The sequence below is a fragment of the Ursus americanus genome, chromosome 25, assembly GCF_024610735.1.
Source record: "Ursus americanus isolate L20-20 chromosome 25, mUrsAme1.1.p, whole genome shotgun sequence".
Classification (NCBI taxonomy): domain Eukaryota; kingdom Metazoa; phylum Chordata; class Mammalia; order Carnivora; family Ursidae; genus Ursus; species Ursus americanus.
Window position 1 is genome coordinate 40,001,411 of NC_142151.1, and position 20,841 is coordinate 40,022,251.

At 36.6% G+C, this 20,841-nt stretch overlaps 1 protein-coding gene across 1 annotated transcript; it reads right to left on the reverse strand.

Annotated features, from left to right (window-relative positions):
• Window positions 1-246: 246 nt before the first annotated feature.
• LOC123794656 (olfactory receptor 8S1-like) lies at window positions 247-3,219 on the reverse strand. Its single transcript, XM_045800826.2, has 2 exons — window positions 3,201-3,219; window positions 247-1,199 (listed from the first exon to the last, which is right to left on the reverse strand). The coding sequence occupies exons 1-2, from the start codon at window positions 3,217-3,219 to the stop codon at window positions 247-249; spliced, it is 972 nt and encodes a 323-aa protein (XP_045656782.2).
• Window positions 3,220-20,841: the final 17,622 nt, after the last annotated feature.

Sequence of the window (20,841 nt, forward strand, 5' to 3'; positions counted from 1 at the left end):
TTTATAAAATGAGCCCCTAAAAAAGAAGGCTATCTGATTCATTTCTCCTTTTCTGAATAAGAATGAACCATAATCATCTTGAGATATTAGTTTTCTGTCCTCTTAATAAGCATTTTCAAGGATATAAATGTCACTATGTTCTCTGTAGCATCTAGCACCATGGACAACCAAGAAACTCTCCTTAAAATCCATTATTTGATCATGTATCATAATAGTTGTTTCCCTTTAGTCATGATTTTGTGTCTACTACATGAAAGAATGAAAGTATTTTCTGAACATTCTTCCCACAGCTGCCTTCACCTCTTTGTTCTGCAGGCTATAAATGAGGGGATTTAGCATGGGAGTGACCACACTGTACTGTAAGGAGAACATCATCTCCAGAGGGGAGCCCGAAGTTGGCAAGAGATAGCTGAGGAAACCTGAGCCATAGAACAAGGTCACAGTAGTGAGGTGGGAGGAGCAGGTGGAGAAGGCCTTGCCTCTGCCTGAGGTGGAGCTGATGCTCAGGATGGTGGAGACAATTCGGGCATAGGAGAAAACAATCATAAGGAAGGTTCCAAAGAAATGTAGGACAGAGGAGCAGAGCAGGAGTGTGAAGTTGGTGGAGGTATCAGAGCAAGACAGAGGGAAGAGAGAAGACAGCTCACAGCTGAAGTGGGGAACAGTCTGGTCCTCACAATAATCTAAATTGAGAGCCAAGAGGATATTGATGAGAGCATCAGCAAAGGCCAGGCCCCAGGAACCCCACACCATCCCAACACAGAGCTGGTTGCTCATCACCTGGCCATAGAGCAGAGGGGACGTGATGGCTACATAACGGTCATAGGCCATCACAGCCAGCAGACAGGCCTCAGTACCCCCTGTGGCAAACACAAAGAAGGCCTGAGCCAGGCAGCTCTCTACAAAGATGGTTTTGCTTTCAGAAAGTAGATTCTCCAGCATCTTGGGGACTGTGACAGATGAATGGCAGAGGTCCAGGAAGGAGAGTTGTCTCAAAAAGAAGTACATGGGCATGTGGAGGTGGGAATCAGCCCTAGTCACCAGCAGCATCAAGAAATTTCCCATCAGAGTGAAGAGATAAATCAGAAGGAATAGCACAAAGAGTGTGTCCTGAATATTGGGGTCAATAGATAGTCCAAGAAGAATGAACTCACGGATAGCACTGTAGTTTTTCATTGCCATATAGAGAAGTGTTCTCTCTGGAAAACAAGAAGATCCACCAAAAGTCTTTCAGTGCCTGTCAGTACCCCACCACCTAGATCTTATTCTACATGACTATCTTTTCATTGCTGTCCTACAATTAATTGGGGACACAATAACTTGTCCCACAAGTTAATTTCTTGGTCATCATCTTGCCATTGATATTTTAAATAAGCCAAGATCCTATTTTTGATTATAATCTTTTTTGGAGCTATAATGTTTTTATGTAGTTTAGAGTGATACATTTGAAAAGAAGTTTCCTGATATGAGGAGAAGGTGGAGAAGAAAATTTCAGGAGTGAATTACTTGAGAAATTGAGGTAGGATTAAGTCTAGATTAAAAGGATTTAGATAGAAGCAGGGATAGTTTCTCTGTTCTACGTCTAGGAGAGATGGTCAAGAGTGCAAGAAGTGAGTTTCCATTTGACTGCTTCCATTTGTTTTCAATAAAGTGTAAATGAAATTATTGGTTGTGCATGTGTATGTGTGTGAGCATGACCACATGTACACAATAAATTATAAAGGTATTGATAATGATACAAGTACATGCACAATCATGGTCATAGGGGCCAAGGTGAAGTGTAAGAAACTATTACAGGAGGACAATAAGACATCAAGGAATTAGAAACTGGACGTGGAATTAGATTGTTCTGGATTTTTCTAATTTTAAATCCCCTTCATTTTATTTAAAGGCATCATATTATAAGGGAAGAAGAAAGGGGGGCGTAAACAGATGGGGGAATGAACCATGAGAGACTATGGACTCTGGGAAACAAACTGAGGGCTTCAGAGGGGAGGGGAGTGGGGGAATGGGATAGGCTGTGATGGGTATTAAGTAGGGCATGTATTGCATGGTGCACTGGGTGTTATATGCAAGTAATGAATCATGGAACTTTACATCAAAAACTAGGGATGTACTGTATGGTGACTAACATAATGTAATAAAAATTATTATAAAAGAAGAAAAAAATAAAATACATTCACAAAATAATAATACATTTTTAAAAACTGGTAGCCTAGATCATGATGCCCAGTGATATTTTAGGTGGGCTTTTCTGGGCAATGCTATGACTATAATCGGTCATGAGAAGCTGGTCCCAGTTAATAGGACAATGCTTTGATTAGATCACCATGCTAACCTAAAAATCACATATCCAGGAATATATGTAGTCACCACTCCTGTCTAGGCCATCATTGCAGGTTTTAAGACTCCCACATGGTTATCTAAACTCTCTCCTCATACTTTGAAACTTGTGCATATATCCCCATATTGGCCTGATATTTTAGACTTCACCTGAGTCTCATATAACCATTCAATAGTCTTGCCTCAAACTGGAAGTGCTTCCTGGCCCTTGTTATTCTAATAAACACTATTTCATTTACTCCATCAGTGAAGACTGAGGGAACTGTCCTGTTGTTGATTCACTGACTGAACAGCTAAGCATCCCAACCCATGTAAGGAACAAAACCTAATTATCTGAATTCTCGGTTGGTAGTACAATGTTTTGTGGCAACAATACTTTCAGATCCAGTAAGTAATAAAACTCTTCAGCTTGTGAAGTCAACATTAAGAATACTGTTTTAAGGGAGAAGTAGGAAATCATATATTTGGAAGTTAACATTTATGATGGATTCAACACTAGCAATGTAAAATAATAAACTGTGCGCAATATGTAGATTTTTATTTATAATTACTTGGGGTCAGAATATGGAGATAATCTCTTAAATTCTTCCTCTTTCACTCATTAGATAGAGCAGTATTGTGCATGGGGGCTCTCAATGCTCATTCTGAGATCACCCAATCACCTCCAGAGAAAAGCAAGTGAACCCAACTAAGGGTTCACAGTAGCCAGGAAAGAGGCTTGTGTTGTATGATTTCAGAGCCAGTACATATAAAATAAAATTCCCTTACTCTTGGCTACAACAAACATAGTCCAACTAACTAGATCCAGAGATTCCATGAACTATAGAGAGAATCTGAACCTTGGATCAAGGCAATACCTTGCAAAGAAACAATCATTGTGATTAAAGTCAATGCTAAGGCTTTGATGTCACAGTAAATTTCTTCTTTAACATTATTTAGAGGTTCTCAGAACAATCTTTTAAAAATAAAATTATGGAGTGATGTAAGATGGTAGAATAAGAGGTCCCAGCCCTTATCCCCCTAAGGAAACACAAATTTAACAACCATCCATGGATGAAAATACCTTTATGAAAGATCAGGAATCCAGGTGACAGATTACAGCACCCTGGTGGAACACAGAAATGAGAAAAGAAACATTTGAAAGGGTAAGAAATACCTTTACACGTGTCAACGTTCTCATAACTCAGCACAGAGAACCGCCAAAAAAAAAAAAAAAAAGATATCCTTGACCCACAAGTTCTCCCACAGGGAAGAGAGAAAGCAAGCATACCCACAGATGCCAGTCCCAGATTTATCTGCCCACAGACCCCAGCACCACCTACCCGCAAACCCAGCAAAGGGCACAAGGCCAACCCACATATCCCATCAGCCAGCCTGCTCATGGTCCCCATCAACCAGCCTACCAAGAATCTCTGGCCTGGCTGACAGTGAAGGACTTTCCTTGCTAAAGTTTCCTGTTGAAGAAAAACGTGCACTCCAATATTCATTGCCACATTATTCACAGTAGCCAAGACATGGTATCAACCTAAGAGTCCATCACAGATTAATGGATAAAGAAAATGTCACATATACATGTAATAGAATATTAGGAAATCCTGCCATTTGCAACAACATGGATGAACTTGGAGGACTATATCCTAAGTGAAATAAGCCAGATGCAGAAAGAAAAATACTACATTATAACACTTTTAATTTAAAATAGTCAAACTCATAGAAGCAGAGAGTAGAATATGGGTACCAGGGACTGAGGAGAAAATAGGAAGGTATTAGTCAAAGGATTCAAAATTAGTTATACAAGATAAATAAGTCCTAACGATCTACCATACACCATGGTGACATTAATTAGTAATACTGTATTATATACTTAAAAGGTGGCTAACAGGGTAGATCTTAAATGATCTTATCACACACAAAAAGTCACAATAAATAAAGAGGGTGGGAGGAAACTTTTGGAGGTGATGGATATGTTTATGGCATAAATTGTAATGGTGGTCTCACAGATGTATACTTATCTTCAAACTCAGCAAGTTTATACATTAAATATGTTCAGCTTTGCATCAATGTCATCTCAACAAGGTGCTTTAAAATTTATATTAAAACTGCCATTTTTTATTGTGGCTCATTTCTGAAACATGACCATTATTGATTTATTTCTTTAATCTCTATTTCAAAATTTAAAGTAAACAGCTCTGAGAACATAATAGAATAGGTTTGTTTCTAGATATTAACACCATTATGTGGAGGAAATTAGTTGGCTCTTGCCCAAACTAAAAGTTTCCTGAGAAGTGTTAATTTCAGAGTCAGACAAAGGGTATAATAAATAGCCCATAAGGGTTACTTAGAATGTGACAGTGAAAACCATGAACAAATGAATGAATGAATGAGCGAGAGACTTCTGAAAGGAAGGAAGGAAGGAAGAAAGAAAGAGAAAGAAAGAAAGAAAGAGAGAGAGAGAGAGAGAGAAAGAAAGAAAGAAAGAAAGAAAGAAAGAAAGAAAGAAAGAAAGAAAGAAAAGGCAGTCTATGTAACCAAGATACAAGCTTCTAAATGGTCTATATTAGTTGAAGTCCCTTACTTTATTAGGGGCACTTGGCATTGTGGGGAAATATAAAATAAGTGCCAAAGACAACCATCACCTTTTTTCTATATGTGTCCTGGTTTTGCTTTATGTCCTGCTCCTTGACTGATGAGATACCTCACACGCTCTGGGGTGGGTTAAGGGAGGTCTTTGGTCTGGTTTGGTTTCACAAAGCTTTACTAAACAAACCTGGAAATCAATAGTATTATTACATAAATTAGACTGCAGTAAAATTTCCCACGGATTTTATATACAAATCACAATGATTCGTATTAAGCAACCGATTGACAAGATTTTAAACAGCACTTCTCCACATGAGTGGACTAGCTGTATAAATCACACAGTAACTAAGATCACCTTCTGGAGTTTCCAGTTCCAGCTTTCCAAGAAGAGCACCAAATGACAAAGCTTACTACCTCACATCTGTGGTACCCTATAGCAGTCACGTTTGTCCTAGAAGCATGGACAACATGGTGAGGTAACAAAAGAATGACACTGTAACAATTCTTTTGGGCTGAAATACTATCTTAGAGGGCAAGGAAGCACTACCTACATTTCAAAAGGCTTCAAATCCCATCTGTTAAAACACAAACTCAGTATTATATATTTATTAAATTGCTGTTATTTATCTCAGGTCTGTCAATGGGATTGTGATTATGTAAGAGAATATCCTTATTCATAGGAAATGAATGCTTAAGTACTCACGAGTGAGGTGTTACAGTGCCATAACTTACTTTCAAATGATTCAGCAGATCAAATTAGATAATTAGACAGATATATACACAATACAATACATACATACAGATAAATTAAGAAAGTATATGTAGCAAAATACTAACAATTTGTGGATATAGCTGAAAGTTACACTATCATATTACTCTTCCAACTTTCCTATGTGTTTACAATTTTTCAAAATGAAAAATGTTTAAAAATTCTTGAATAACCACCCCCCCACACAAATTTAATAATGAAGTTTTACTTAGACTTTTCCACTGTGGAAGGTCAAATTAAAGCTAAATGATATTTCTTAAAATACAAAAATTTATAAAAAACAGTTACAGTGTATTTCCCTTAGTTATAAGGCCATTGTGTTTCAATATAAGTCTGATAGTAAAATGTTATTCTTGGTTAAAACACTCTCTATACCCACTAAACACACTCCAAATAAACAAATTATGTATTCAAATATATAATTAAGACAACTATTTACGTGCTTTTGCTTTTGTTAAGTGAAAACTGAATTCTTACCTCCATAAGAAACAAGAATATATAGAACTTGACCAATATATGTAATATATATGCTAGGTAAAGTGACCAAAATCAAAAAGCAACTGAGGAATCATACTTCAAATCCCTATAATTGAAGCAACAGAGAATCTAACATTCTGTTAATGCAATGCAAAATCAGCTGGTTAGGGGAGAAATCCAACCAGTTATTTGCCCTGCACATATCAACCAAGTAGCTGGCCCAATTTCATTAATGTTCAGGCGTGATGAGTGTCCAGGCTATGGTGCTCGTTATGTTAGCCCTCTCTGCCAACATGGTTGTGCCTTGAGATCCTTAGTCAACAGCATTAGAGCCATATTTTCATAGTCAAAATGATGCAAAAAAAGCAACTAAAGTCAAACACAGAAATGGAAAACACGTCTTGAATTACTGAATTGTTTGGCTTCCCTGATGACTTTTAAATATTTTAAGTGACTTAATTGTTAGGTATAGATTTGCAGAATAAAAGAAAATGTTGAACTAGAAACTTACAAAAAAATGATTGTGTAGTTGCTCCACAAATATAGATCTGAGTTTTACAGTGTTGTGATTTTTTTGCAAGTATCCAATTGATTTTCTTTTGTTTATTGCTTTATGTTGACATCCGAAATCACGCACATTGCCAGCAACGGATGAGTTTATGCTGACAATAATTCTAATTTCTGTTGTGAGGGAATTAGAAGTCTATTTATGCAAATGTACTATATGCTATATAAATATTCAGGTTTTACTTTTTTTTACTTCTTGGTTTTCATACACACATATGAAGACAGTGGTAAGATCTCTGCTTAAGAAAGCAAGACCCACGAAATATACTTATTGTTGCAATGTATGCATTTCTTTAAAATATTTTATAATACTGGTATTTAAGGAAATGCTGACAACTCATAAAATTACATAAAATACCTGATACAAACTCTGTGTTTTACTTTTTAATTGCAAAAGCACAACTCCCTGGAGTATGCCTCAGGGCATAAAGAAGATTTTAATCTACTAAGATTAGAAATAATGTGCTTGATGTTCTTACCTGCTCAAGTAATCTCAGTGGTCCAACCTTTCCAGATCCTGATAAAATGCAGGCTCTATGCCAAGAGGTAAGGAGAAGCAGCAGAGGCAGACCTCCTTGGAGGCAGACATATGTGGGGCCCTACCCCAGATCTACTATTTTCTAGATATGCAAGCTTAAAAAGAAATTTCACCTTTTTAATTTCACATTTCCCATCTGCACAGTGGGGAAAACAGCACCCACTTTGCAGTGTTATAATAATTTAATTAATTTACATAAAATAAAAGCTTTAACAAACTCAGTTTCAATTTATTTAAAATGCTTAATATTTCAAAGGATGAGGAAAAGAAGTACATCTGAGAAGCTGACTAGAACATCTTAGGGGAACAGATAAAAACTAGTCATTCTGGAGGAAATAGCATTGCAGAAGAGCTCTAAGACAGTAAAAAAGAGTTTAGATGAAAGGAATAAAAAATACGTGTCTAAGAAAGCCATAAAGACAGGGAAGGCAAGAGAGAAGGGAGAAGAAAGTAGCTCACGGAGCTGGTCAGAGGGAACAAAAACATCAGACAATTTAGGAAGGACATTATTATGCTCTTGGCTTGTATCCTGGAGCTCAGAGTTAATAAGTGAAGCCATACTCGCTCAGGTGATCCCCATAAAGAGAGGATGTACTGCAACTACTCTGTGAATAGGTATAATTTTCAGTCTAAAAAGCTGGATGAGAAAAAAGAAGTATGTTTACCCAGGCTCCAAAAGACCCTGTAGATAAGTCTTCAGAAACTTTTTCTAATTTCTGCTTGAGAATCATCTCATTTGAGAAATTTCTTTCATCTTTCTTAATCCTGATCATACAATCATTTGTTCGCTTAACTTCCTTTATGATAAATATCTTGCTGTTTGCACTGTCCAAACAATGGATCCTCCCATGTAACCAATCAGAGGTAGGCAGCTGGGTTTTGTCAGCTGATGATGGGTTGTAGAATTGAATGGGGACACTAAGAGGCAGCTGGTTAATGTTAGGCAGTCCCTAGGGTCACACTAGAAGTTTGACATTGGACTCATTAACTAAAAAAAAAGAACTTTTGGGAGGGCAACAGGGGACTTTATTATGCAACATCGCTGGAAATTCTGGGTTGAAGCAATCACTTTGAACTACTGAATGACAAATCCTACCATTCTTTTTTTTTAAACTCAATTAGCCAACATACAGTACATCGTTAGTTTTTGATATAATGTTCAATGATTCATTAGTCGCATATAACACCCAGTGCTCATCATATCACCTGCCCCTTAATACCCATCACCCAGTTACCCCATCACCCAGTTACCCCATCTCCCCTCCCACCTCCCTAACGCAATCCTCAGTTTGTTTCCTGGAGTCAAGAGTCTCTCATGGTTTGTCTCCCTCTCTGATTTCTTCCCATTCAGTTTTCCCTTCCTTCCCAAATCCTACCATTCTGATGAGAGTTCCATAGGAACAGGGAGGGAAAACAAAATTTGGTCCCCGTGTAGGAAGCCAGGATTTTCCCACTGGCCAAATACAAGGTGGATGAACCCTCCTGAGATTTACTATGGAAACTGAGAAGCCACTGAGTTTATCTCCTGATCATCTTCCCATGTGTATATGAAATAGGTTTGTAAATACAAGTGAGCTGAATATCAGGATAGTTAAATGAGTAAAAACAAGACAAACTTGCTTTTCATTAGTCTTTTGTTATGTAAGAAATTATGAAACAATCTTTGGCCATATCATTAGATACTATACCACCTTTCTAGATATAATGATTTAGCAGACATGCTCAAATGCATTTTTCTATACATATATGAGATCCATATGTATGCTCCAGCTTGTTTTCATCATTTAATTATATACCTTGGAGTTCTTTGCATGCCTACATGCAATACCCATCTTTTTCCTCTTTATGCCTATGTGATATTCGTAATACAGATCTGCCAAAATTTATTTAGCCATTCTCCCATTGATAATTATTCAAGATGATTCCAAGAAAAATCTATTATAATTAGTGCTATACTGAGCAAAAAAGTTATTGCACCAATGTCTTGGGAATGTATGCTAGTAACTTTGTAGTCTAGAACACTCTATTGCAATTGCTGCATCAATAGCAAAGAAATATAAATTTGAAATCTGGTTTGATAGTTTACATATCTCTGTTTTCATCTTATTTTATTGTTCCTTCCCTTCCTCCGTGTTCATCTGTTTCTTAAATTCCACATATGAGTGAAATCATATGGTATCTGTATTTCTCTGGTTGACTTACTTCAACCAGAGATACCCTCTAGTTCCATCCACATGGTTGCAAATGGCAAGAGTTCACTTTTTGATGGCTGAGTAATATTCCAGTGTGTGTTTGTGTTTGTGTGTGTGTGTGTGTGTACCACATCTTTTTTATCAGTTCATCTGTTGATGGACATCTGGGCTCTTTCCATAGTTTGGCTATTGTGGACATTGCTGCTATAAACATTGAGGTGCATGTGCCTCTTCAAATCATTATGTTTGTATCCTTCTTATAAATACTTAGTAGTGCAATTCCTGAGTCATAGGTTATTTTTAACTTTTTGAGAAGCCTCCATACTGTTTTCCAGAGTAGCTGCACCAGTGCGCATTCCCACGAACAGTGTAAGAGGTTTCCCCTTTCTCAGCATCCTTGACAACATCTGTTGTTCCCTGAGTTGTTCATTTTAGCCAGTCTGACCAGTGTGATATGGTATCTCATTGTGGTTTTGATTTGTATTTCTCTGATGCCAAGTGATGTAGAGCATTTTTTCATGTGTCTATGGGCCATTTGTATGTCTTCTTTGGAAAAAGTCTATTCATGTCTTCTGCTAATTTCTTGACTGGTTTTTTTTATTTTGGGGGGTGTTGACTTCAATAAGTTATTTATATATTTTGGACACTAGCCCTTTATCTGATATGTCATTTGAGAATATCTTCTCCCATTCCAAAGGCTGCCTTTTAATTTTGTTGTTTCCTTTGCTTTTTATCCAAAAGCTTTTTATCCTGATGAAATCGTGATGGTTCATTTCTGCTTTTGTTTCCCTTACCTTTGGAGATGTGTCTAGCAAGAAGTTGCTGCAGCCAAGGTCCAAGAGGTTGCCGTCTGTGTTCTCTTCTAGGATTTTGATGAATCCTATCTCACTTTAAATCTTTCATCCATTTTGAATTTCTTTTTGCATATGGTATAAGAAAGTGGTCCTGTTTCATTCTTCTGCATGTGACTGTCCAATTTTCCCAACACCATTTATTGAAAAGACTTTTTTCCATTGGATAGTTTCTCCTGTTTTGTCGAAAATTAGTTGACCATAGAGTTGTGGGTCCATTTCTGGGTCTTCTTTTCTATTCCACTGATGTATGTATCTGTTTTTATACCAGTACCATACTGTCTTGATGATTACAGCTTTGTAATACAGCTTGACATCTAGCATTGTGATACCACCAGCTTTGGTTTTCTTTTTCAATAACCCTTTGGCTATTCAAGGTCTTCTGTGGTTCCATACAAATTTTTGGATTATTTGTTCCAGGTCTTTGAAAAATGTTGATGGTATTTTGATAGGGATTACATTGAATGTGTAGATTGCTTTGGGTAACACATACATTTTAAAAATATTTGTTCTCCGAATCCATGAGCAAGGGATGTTTTTCCATTTCTTTGTGTCTTCCTCAATTTCTTTCATAAGTGTTCTATAGTTTTCAGAGTACAGATCCTTTACCTCTTTGGTTAAATTTATTCCTAGATATCTTATGGCTTTTGGTGCAATTGTAAATGGGATCAATTCCTTGATTTCTCTTTCTGCTGCCTCATTGTTAGTATAAAGAAATGCAACTGACTTCTGTGCTTTGATTTTATATACTGAGACTTTGCTGAATTTTCTGTATCAGTTCTAGCAATTTGGGGGTGGAGCCTTTTGGGTTTTCTACATATAGTATCAGGTCAGATCGACAGTAAAGAGTGAAAGGTTGACTTCTTCTTTGCTGATTTGGATAAATTTTATTTCTTTTTATTGTGTGATTACTGAGGCTAGGACATCCATTACTATGTTGAACAACAGTGGAGAGAGTGGGCATCCCTGTTGTGTTCCTGACCTTAGTGGAAAAGCTCTCAGTTTTTCCCCATTGAGGATGATATTCTCTGTGGGTTTTTTGTACATGGCTTTTATGATAGTGAGGTATGTTTCCTCTATCCCTACACAGCAGAGTTTTTTTTTAAGATTTTTATTTATTTATTTGACACAGAGAGAGCCAGTGAGAGAGACAGCCAGTGAGAGAGAGACAAGCAGGGGGAGTGGGAGAGGAAGAAGCAGGCCTCCAGCGGAGGAGCCTGATGTGGGGCTCGATCCCAGAACGCCGGGACCACGCCCTGAGCCAAAGGCAGATGCTTAACGACTGAGCCACCCAGGAGCCCCTGAGAGTTTCAATCAAGAAATGATACTGTATTTTGTCAAATGCCTTTCCTGCATCTCTTGAGAGGATCATACAGTACTTGTCCCTTCTTTTTTAATGTGGTGTATCACAGTGATTGATTTTTTGGATGTTAAACCACCCTTGCACCCCAGGAATAAATCCCACTTTGTCGTGGTGAATAATGCTTTTAAAGTACTGTTGGATCCTATTAGTTAGTATCTTGGTGAGAATTTTTGCATCCATATTCATCAGGGATAGTGGTCTGTAATTCTCCTTTTTAGTGGGGTCTTTGGTTTTGGGATCATGTTATGCTGGCCTCATAGAATAAGTTCGGAAGTTTTAATTCCATTTCTATTTTTTGAAATGGTTTCAGAATAGGTATTAATTCTTCTTTAAATGTTTGGTAGAATTCCCTAGGAGGCCATCTGGCCCCAGATTCTTGTTTTTTGGGAGATTTTTGATTATTGATTCAATTTGTTTGCTGGTTATGGGTCTGTTCAGATTTTCTATTTCTTCCTGTTTCAGTTTTGGTAGTTTATATGTCCCTAGGAATGCATCCATTTCTTCCAGATTGCCTAATTTGTTGGCATATAATTGCTCATAATATTCTCTTATAATTGTTTGTATTTCTGCAGTGTTGGTTGTGAACTCTCCTTTTTCATTCATTTATTTATTTGGGTCCTTTCTCTTTTCTTTTTGGTAAGTCTGGTTAGTGGTTTATCAATCTTAATTCTTTCAAAGAACAAGCTCCTAGTTTTGCTGATTGTTCTACTGGGTTTTTGAATTTCTATATCATTGTTTTCTGATCTAATCTTTATTATTTCCCTTTTTCTGTTGGCCTTAGGCTTCATTTGTTGTTCTTTTTCTGGCTTCTTTAGGTGTAAGGTTAGGTTGCGTATTTGAGATTTTTCTTGCTTCTTAAGGTAGTCCTGTATCGTTATTAACTTCTCTCTTAGGACTGCTTTTTGCTGCATCCCAAAGGTTTTGGACCATCATGTTTTCATTTGCATTTGTTTCCATGCATTTTTAAATTTCTTCTTTGATCTCCTGGTTGACCCATTCATTATTTAGTAGCATGTTATTTAAGCTCCATGTAATTGTGGTCCTTCCAAATTTTTTCTTATTGTTGACTTCAAGTTTCATAGTGTTGTGGTCAGAAAAGATGCATGGTATGAGCTTTCTTTTTGTACTTGTTGAATCCTGATTTGTGACTGAATATGTGACCTATTTTGGAGAATGTTCCATGTGCACTTGAAAATAATGTGTGTTCTCCTGCTTTAGGATGAAATGCTCTCAATATATCTGTGAAGTCCATCTGGTTCATTGTGTCATTCAAAGTCCTTGTTTCCTTGTTGACCTTCTGCTTAGATGACCTGTCCATTGCTGTGAGTGGGGTGTTAAAGTCCCCTACTATTACTGTATTACTACCAATGAGTCTGTTCCAGAAAGGAACAGAGACAATCTATAGGAACAGTGATTTTATAGGTAATACAATGGCACTAAATTCATATCTTTCAATAATTACTCTGAATGTAAATGGACTAAATACTTCAATCAAAAGATGTAGGTATCAGAATGGATTTAAATAAAAAGATCCATTGATATGCTGCTTACAGGAGATTCATTTTAGACCCAAAGACAACTCCAGATTGAAAGTGAGGGGGTAGAGAACCATTTATCATGCTAATGGACATCAAAAGAAAGCTGGAATAGCCACCCTTATATCAGACAGACTAGATTTTAAGCCCATTTTTAATTGGACTATTTCCTTTTTTTGCTATAGAGTTGTATAAGTTCCTTATATATTTTGGATAACCCCTAATCAAATATGTGATTTGCAAATATTTTTTCCCATTCTGTAGTTGCATTCTCATTTTATAGATTGTTTCTTTTGCTATGCAGAAGCTCTTTCATCTGATGTACTCCCACCTGCTTAAATATTTTAGCTTTTGCTGCCTGTGGTTCTGATGTCTTATTCAAGAATTCATTTTCTTTTTTTTTTTTTCATCAGGGAAATACAAATCAAAACTACAATGAGATATCACCTCATGCTTGTCAAAATGGCTAAAATCAACAACATGAGAAACAACAGGTGTTGGCCAGTATGTGAAGAAAGAGGAACGCTCTTATACTGTTGGTGGGAATGCAAACTTGTGCAGCCACTCTGGAAAACAGTATGGAGGGCAGCTGGGGGCTCAGTCAGTTAGGCGTCTGCCTTCGGCTCAGGTTATGATCCCAGAGTCCCGGGGTCGAGTCCCACAGCAGGCTCCCTGCTCAGCAGGAAGTCTGCTTCTCCCTCTGCCTTTCACCTTGCTTGTGCTCTCTCTCACGTGCTCTATCTCGCTCTCTCAAATAAATAAATAAAATCTTTTTTAAAAAACAGTGGAGATTCCTTAAAAATGAAAAATAGAACTACTCTATGATCCAGCAATTGCACTACTGGGAATTTACCCAAAGGATACAAAAATACTAATTTAAAGGGACACATGCACCCTGTCGTTAATAGCAACATTATCTATAATAGCCAAACTTTGGAAATGGCCCAAGTGTCCACTGGCCGATGAATGGTTAAGGAAGAGGTAGTGTGTGTATATTATATATATATAATGGAATGTTACTCAGCCTTTAAAAAGAATAAAATCTTGACATTTGCAATTATGTGGAAGGAGGTAGAGAGTATTACGCTAAGTGAAATAAGTAAAAAACAAATACTATATAATTTCACTCATATGGGGAATTTAAGAAATAAAACAAAGGAGCATAGGGCAAAAAGAGAGAGAGAAAGAGAGGCAGACTAAGGAACAGACTCTTAACTACAGAGAAAAAACTGATAGTACCAGAGGGGAGGTTGGTGGGAGGATAGGTTAAATAGGTGATGGTGATTCAGAAGTGCACTTGTGATGCGCATCAGGTATTGTATATATGTTGAATCACTAAATTGTACACCTGAAACTAATATTACACTATATGTTAACTAACAAATTTAAATAAAACCTTTTTTATGTTCCATAGATGAGTGAAACCATATGATAATTGTCTTTCTCTGCTTGACTTATTTAGCATTATCTCGTCCAGTGCCGTCCATGTTGCAGCAAATGTTGAGAAATCGTTCTTTTTGATAGCTGAGTAAAATTCCATTGTATATATGGACCACATCTTCTTAATCCAGTCATCTGTTGAAGGGCATCTCGGCTCCTTCCACGATTTAGCTATTGTGGACAATGCTGCTATGAACATTGGGGTGCATATGGCCCTTCTCTTCACTACATCTGTATCTTTGGGGTAAATACCCAGTAGTGCAATTGCTGGATCATAGGGTAGATCAATTTTTAACTTTTTAAGGGACGGAACATAAGAAGTAGGAAGATCAGTAGGAGAAGAAAGGGATAAAGAAAGGGGGGGTAATCAGAAGGGGGAATGAAGCATGAGAGACTATGGACTCTGAGAAACAAACTGAAGGCTTCAGAGGGGAGGGGGTGGGGGAATGGGATAGGCTGGTGATGGGTAGTAAGGAGGGCACGTATTGCATGGTGCACTGGGTGTTATACGCAAGTAATGAATCATGGAACTTTACATCAAAAACCAGGGATGTACTGTATGGTGACTAACATAATATAATAAAAAATATTATTATAAAAATAAATAAATAAGGGGCGCCTGGGTAGCACAGTCGTTAAGCGTCTGCCTTTGGCTCAGGGCATGATCCCGGCGTTCCAGGATCGAGCCCCACATCGGGCTCCTCCGCTATGAGCCTGCTTCTTCCTCTCCCATTCCCCCTGCTTGTGTTCCCTCTCTGGTGGCTGTCCCTGTCAAATAAATAAATAAAATCTTTAAAAAAAAAATAAAAATAAATAAATAAATAAATAAAAACTTTTTTAAAAGGAGTTAATTTTCAATACTGATATCAAGGATCTTTTATCCTATGTTTTCTTTGATGAGTTTTATGGTTTCACATCTTATATTTAAGTCTTTGATCCATTTCAAATTAATTTTTGTTAGTGGTATAAGATAGTGGTCCAGTTTCATTCTTCTGCATGTGGATATCTAATCTTCCTGGATATCTAATCTTCCTATTTATTGAAGAAATAATCCTTTCTGCTGTTTTGTGTTCTTGCCACCTTTGCAAAATATTAGTTCACCATATACATGTGGAATTATTCTGGGCTTTCCATTCTGTTCCACTGATTTTTGTCCCTGTTTCAATGCCAGTGCCATACTGCTTTGATTACTATAGCTTTGTAGTACAATTTGAAATCAGGAAGTGTGAAGCCTCCAGTTTTGTTCTTCTTTCTCAAGATTGCTTTGACTATTTGGGGTCCTTTCTTGTTCCACAGGCATTTTAGGGTAGTTCTTTCTCTTTCTCTGAAAAATGCCATTAGAATTTTAATAAGGATTGCATTGCATCCGATCGCTTTATGTAGTTTGGATATTTTAACAATATTAATTGTTAAAATCCAAGAACACAACACAGCATATCTCTCCATTTACTTATGTCTTCTTCAATTTATTCACCAAAGTTTTATAGTTTTTTTCCCCCAATCTAATTTTTTTAATTTATTTATTTATTTATTTATTTATTTATTTATTTTATTATGTTTAGTTAACCAGCATATAGTACATCATAAGTTTTTGTTGTAGTGTTCAACTATAAGATTTTATATTATAGTTTTCAATGTACTCATCTTTCACCTCCTTGGTTAAGTGGATTCTGTTATGTTGGGGAACATTCCTTCAATACCAAATTTATTTAGAGTTTTTTTTTATAATGAAAGAATGTTGTATTTTGTCAAATGCTTTTTCTACATCTACTGAAATGATTGTGTGATCACAATGAAGATTTATTCTTCATTGTATTGTTATGATATGTCACATTGATTTGCAGATGCTGAACCATTTTTTCATATGAGGGATGAATTCCACTTGATCATGGCATATGATCTTTTTAGTGTGCTCTTGAATTCAGTTTGCTAGTGTTTTTTTGAGGATTTTTGCATCTATGTTCATGAGGGATAGGCACCTATAATTTTCCTTCTTGAAGTGTCCCTGTCTAGCTTTGGTATCAGGGTAATGCTGCCCTCATAAAATGCATTTGGAAGTGTTCCTTCCTCTTCAATTTCTTTGTAGAGTTTGAGAAGAATTGCTATTAATTCTTTAATCATTTGATAGAATTCACCTGTAAAGCTATCTGGTCCTGGGATTTTATTTGTTGGGAGATTACTGATTACTGATTCAATCCTTTCTCATTATTGGTCTTTTCAGATTTTCTATTACTTCACAATTCAGTCTTGGTAACTTGTGTGTTTCTAGGAATATATCCATTTCATCTAAATTATTTAATATGCTGGCATATAATTATTCACATAGTCTCTCATGATTCTTATATTTCTGTGATATCAGTTGTAATGTCTCCTTTTTCATTTACGAGTCAGCTCTTTCTTTTAAGCCTAGCAAAAGTTGGTCAGTTTTGTCTTTTCAAAAAACCAACACTCAGTTTTATTTATCTTTTCTATTGTCTTCCTAGTCTTTATTTCATTTATTTCTGATCTCATTTTGTCCTTTCTTTTCTATTTCTTTGACAGGTAAGTTTAAGTTGTTTGAGACCTTTCTTTTTTTTCTTAATATAGGTGCTTATAAATTTCCCTCACAGAAGTGCTTTTGCTGCATCCCATAAGGTATGGTATGTTGTGTTTCCCTTTTTGTCTCAGAATTTTTATTTCCCTTTAACATTTTTTGTGAGGCATGCCTAGTGGTGACAAAATTCCCTCAGCCTTTTTTTCCTCTAGGAAAGTTTTTATCCCTCCTTAATTTCTGAAGAACATATATAATATATATACCACCTCTTCTTTATCCATATATATATATGTGTGTGTGTGTATAAAATATATAATGGAATATTACTGACCCATAAAAAAGAACGAAATCTCACCGACAGCATCAACATGGATGGAGCTAGACTGTATCATGCTAAGTAAAATAAGTCAGTTAGAGAAAAACAATACTGTATGATTTCACTCATATGTGAAATTTAAGAAACAAAACAGATACACATAGTGGGGGGGGGAGAAGAGAGAGGCAAACCACAAAACACACTCTTAAGTATAGAGAACAAATTGAGGGTTGCTGGAGGGGAGGTAGGCAGGGGGATGAGTTAAATGGATGATGGGTATTAAGGAGGCACTTATTGAGATGAGCACTTGGTATTATATGTAAGTGATGAATCTCAAAATTCTACTTCTGAAACTCAACTAATTATTACACTGTATTTTAACTAACTGGATGTTAAATAAAAACCTTAAACAAAACAAAATTGAAGAAAAATAAAATAACACAGTTCCAAGTTGGCTGTACTCTGGGATTAGTGGCAGAGACAAATGCAAATTTAGTAGAGGAATACAACTTCAATTCAAGTTTCAATGTATTTCCCCAGATAAAGTTCTAAGGACAATGAGCCACAGATATTAAAAAATCAAATGCAGAGATTTCACTATAAGTAAGGATCAAAAAGCAGAAATACCAAGATATTTGATACTGGGATTATTAGTCACAGAATACAAAATAGATGGATTAAACACATTTATAGAAATAAGAAAACTTGATAATGTAATAAAGAAGTAAGATTTATAGAGCACAATAAAATCAATATGAAAAAGAAAAAAAAAACCCAGAAATTGCAGAAATATCACACACACACACACACACACCTCAAAGTTTCATCAACGGATTAAACAACTGTTTAGATACAGTTTTAGAGAAAATTGATAAATTGTATTATTAAATCAAATAAATTGTCCAGATTGCCATTCTAAGAAAAAACAGAATAAAAATATTAGGAAGAGGGTAAGAGACATGAATGATATGAGAAGATAAAATATGCCTTGATCAGAGTCACAGGAGTTCACAAGAGGTTGAAGAAGGAATACCTTAAAATCTTGTTCAGGAAGTTACACCAACAGATTAACTAAAATAAAATATAAATCTAGTCATATCATACCCATTCACCTGTCGATGGACATCTGGGTTCTTTCCATATTTTGGCTATTATGGACATTGCTACTATAAACATTGGGATGCAGGTGCCCCTTCAAATCACTCTGTTTGATCCTTTGGATAAATGAATGGATAAAGATGTGACATATATATACAATGGAGTATTACTCAGCTATCAAGAAATGAAATCTTACCATTTGCAACGATGTGGTTGGAACTAGAGGGTATTATGCTAAGCGAAATAAGTCAGTCAGGGAAAGACAATTATCATATGATTTCACTCGTATGTGCAATTTAAGAAACAAAACAGATGATCATAGGAGAAGGGAGGGAAAATAAAATAAGATGAAATTAGAAAGGGAGACAAACTATAGGAAACAAGCTGAGGGTTGTTGGAAGGGAGGTAGGTTGGGGGATGGAATAAATGGGTGTTGGGCATTAAGGAGGGCACTTGATGTAATGAGCAATGGGTGTTGTATGCAACTGATGAATCACTAAATTCTACCCTTGAAATTAATAATACCCTATATGTTAATTAATTGAATTTAAGTAATTTTTTTAAAAAAGAGAGAGAAAATAAATCTAGCCATACAATAATAAAACTTCCAAACACCAAATGCACAGAGTATAACAAAGCAACTAGAAAATAAATGACCATTACTCCAAAGATACAGACGTAGTGAAGAGAAGGGCCATATGCACCCCAATGTTCATAGCACCATTGTCCACAATAGCTAAATCGTGGAAGGAGCTGAGATGCCCTTCAACAGATGACTGGATTAAGAAGATATGGACCATATATACAATGGAATATTACTCAGCCATTAAAAAGAATGATTTCTCAACATTTGCTGCAACATGGACGGTACTGGAGGAGATAATGCTAAGCAAAATAAGTCAAGCAGAGAAAGACAATTATCATATGGTTTCATTCATTTATGGAACATAAGAAGTAGGAAGATCGGTAGGAGAAGAAGGGGAAGAAGAAAGGGGGGATAAACAGAAGGGGGAATGAACCATGAGAGACTATGGATTCTGGGAAACAAACTGAGGGCTTTAGAGGGGAGGGGGGTGGGGGAATGGGATAGGGTGGTGATGGGTAGTAAGGAGGGCACATATTGCATGGTGCATTGGGTGTTATACGCAAGTAATGAATCATGGAACTTTACATCAAAAACTAGGGATGTACTGTATGGTGACTAGCATAATATAATAAAAAAAAGAAAATAAATGACCAATTATCTACATAAGAACAGTAATTAAATTAGAGCTTGCATTATCCATAAGAAGAGTGAAAGCCATGGTGAGCTGAAAGAAATTATATATCTAGATTTCCATACTCAATGCAACTGTCTTTCAAATGAGAGTTAAATAAAGGCGATTTCTGACAAATAAAAAGAGAACCTAAAATCTAGTTTCTCACTAAAGGTCCTATCTAAAAAGTATGCATGGAGCAATAGGGAACTAACTCCAGGTGAAAGATTTGAGATGCAGGAAGGAATGGTGCATTGATTATCAATGATCGTCATGAAGTAGGGTTGTTGCTACATAATAAATAATGGAGAAAATGTGTGGCACTCAGCTGATCCTTGACACTGTGGTTATAGGAGCTACATCTTGATAAGGATATAGAAACAGAGGTCTCATATGCCTCAGGGATGAAGTTCTGGTTCACTTTACAGAAATGTAAGCCAATGAAGGGAACATTTAATGGGTGTTAGAGAAGGGAGAGGAATATGTTATGGTCTAGGGACTAACTACAGCAGCAAGAGCTGTAATTCCCACTAGACTTATCCCTGTAGACTGTGGCAGACACAGAGATAAATTGCCCAGATTCCATTTCAACAAGACCTACTGTACAGATGTAGGGAGTATAGTTAGCACACACCTTCCAGTGCAGGGAACCACCTTGCCCAAGGTCATGTCCTTCCAGGGACAGACTACACCACTGACTGAGGTGGTGGCATAAGCCTGGCTGTCTTGGCCCGGTGTGGTACAAATCTGATGGTCAAAATCTGATACTCCCAGGCCTCTTGTGGATTGTCTAAACCTTCATCAGGCTTACATCACAGTTTAACTCCTTCTTCTGCCCAATCATGTTTACCCTCTCATTGTCACAGGTATTAATCTCCAATAAACCACCTTGCTCCCTAAATTCTAACTCAGCATCCACTTCCGGAGAATTCAAATTGTGATAGTTTTCCCCCAAGAAATTGTGACCCAAATAATTCTTAAAG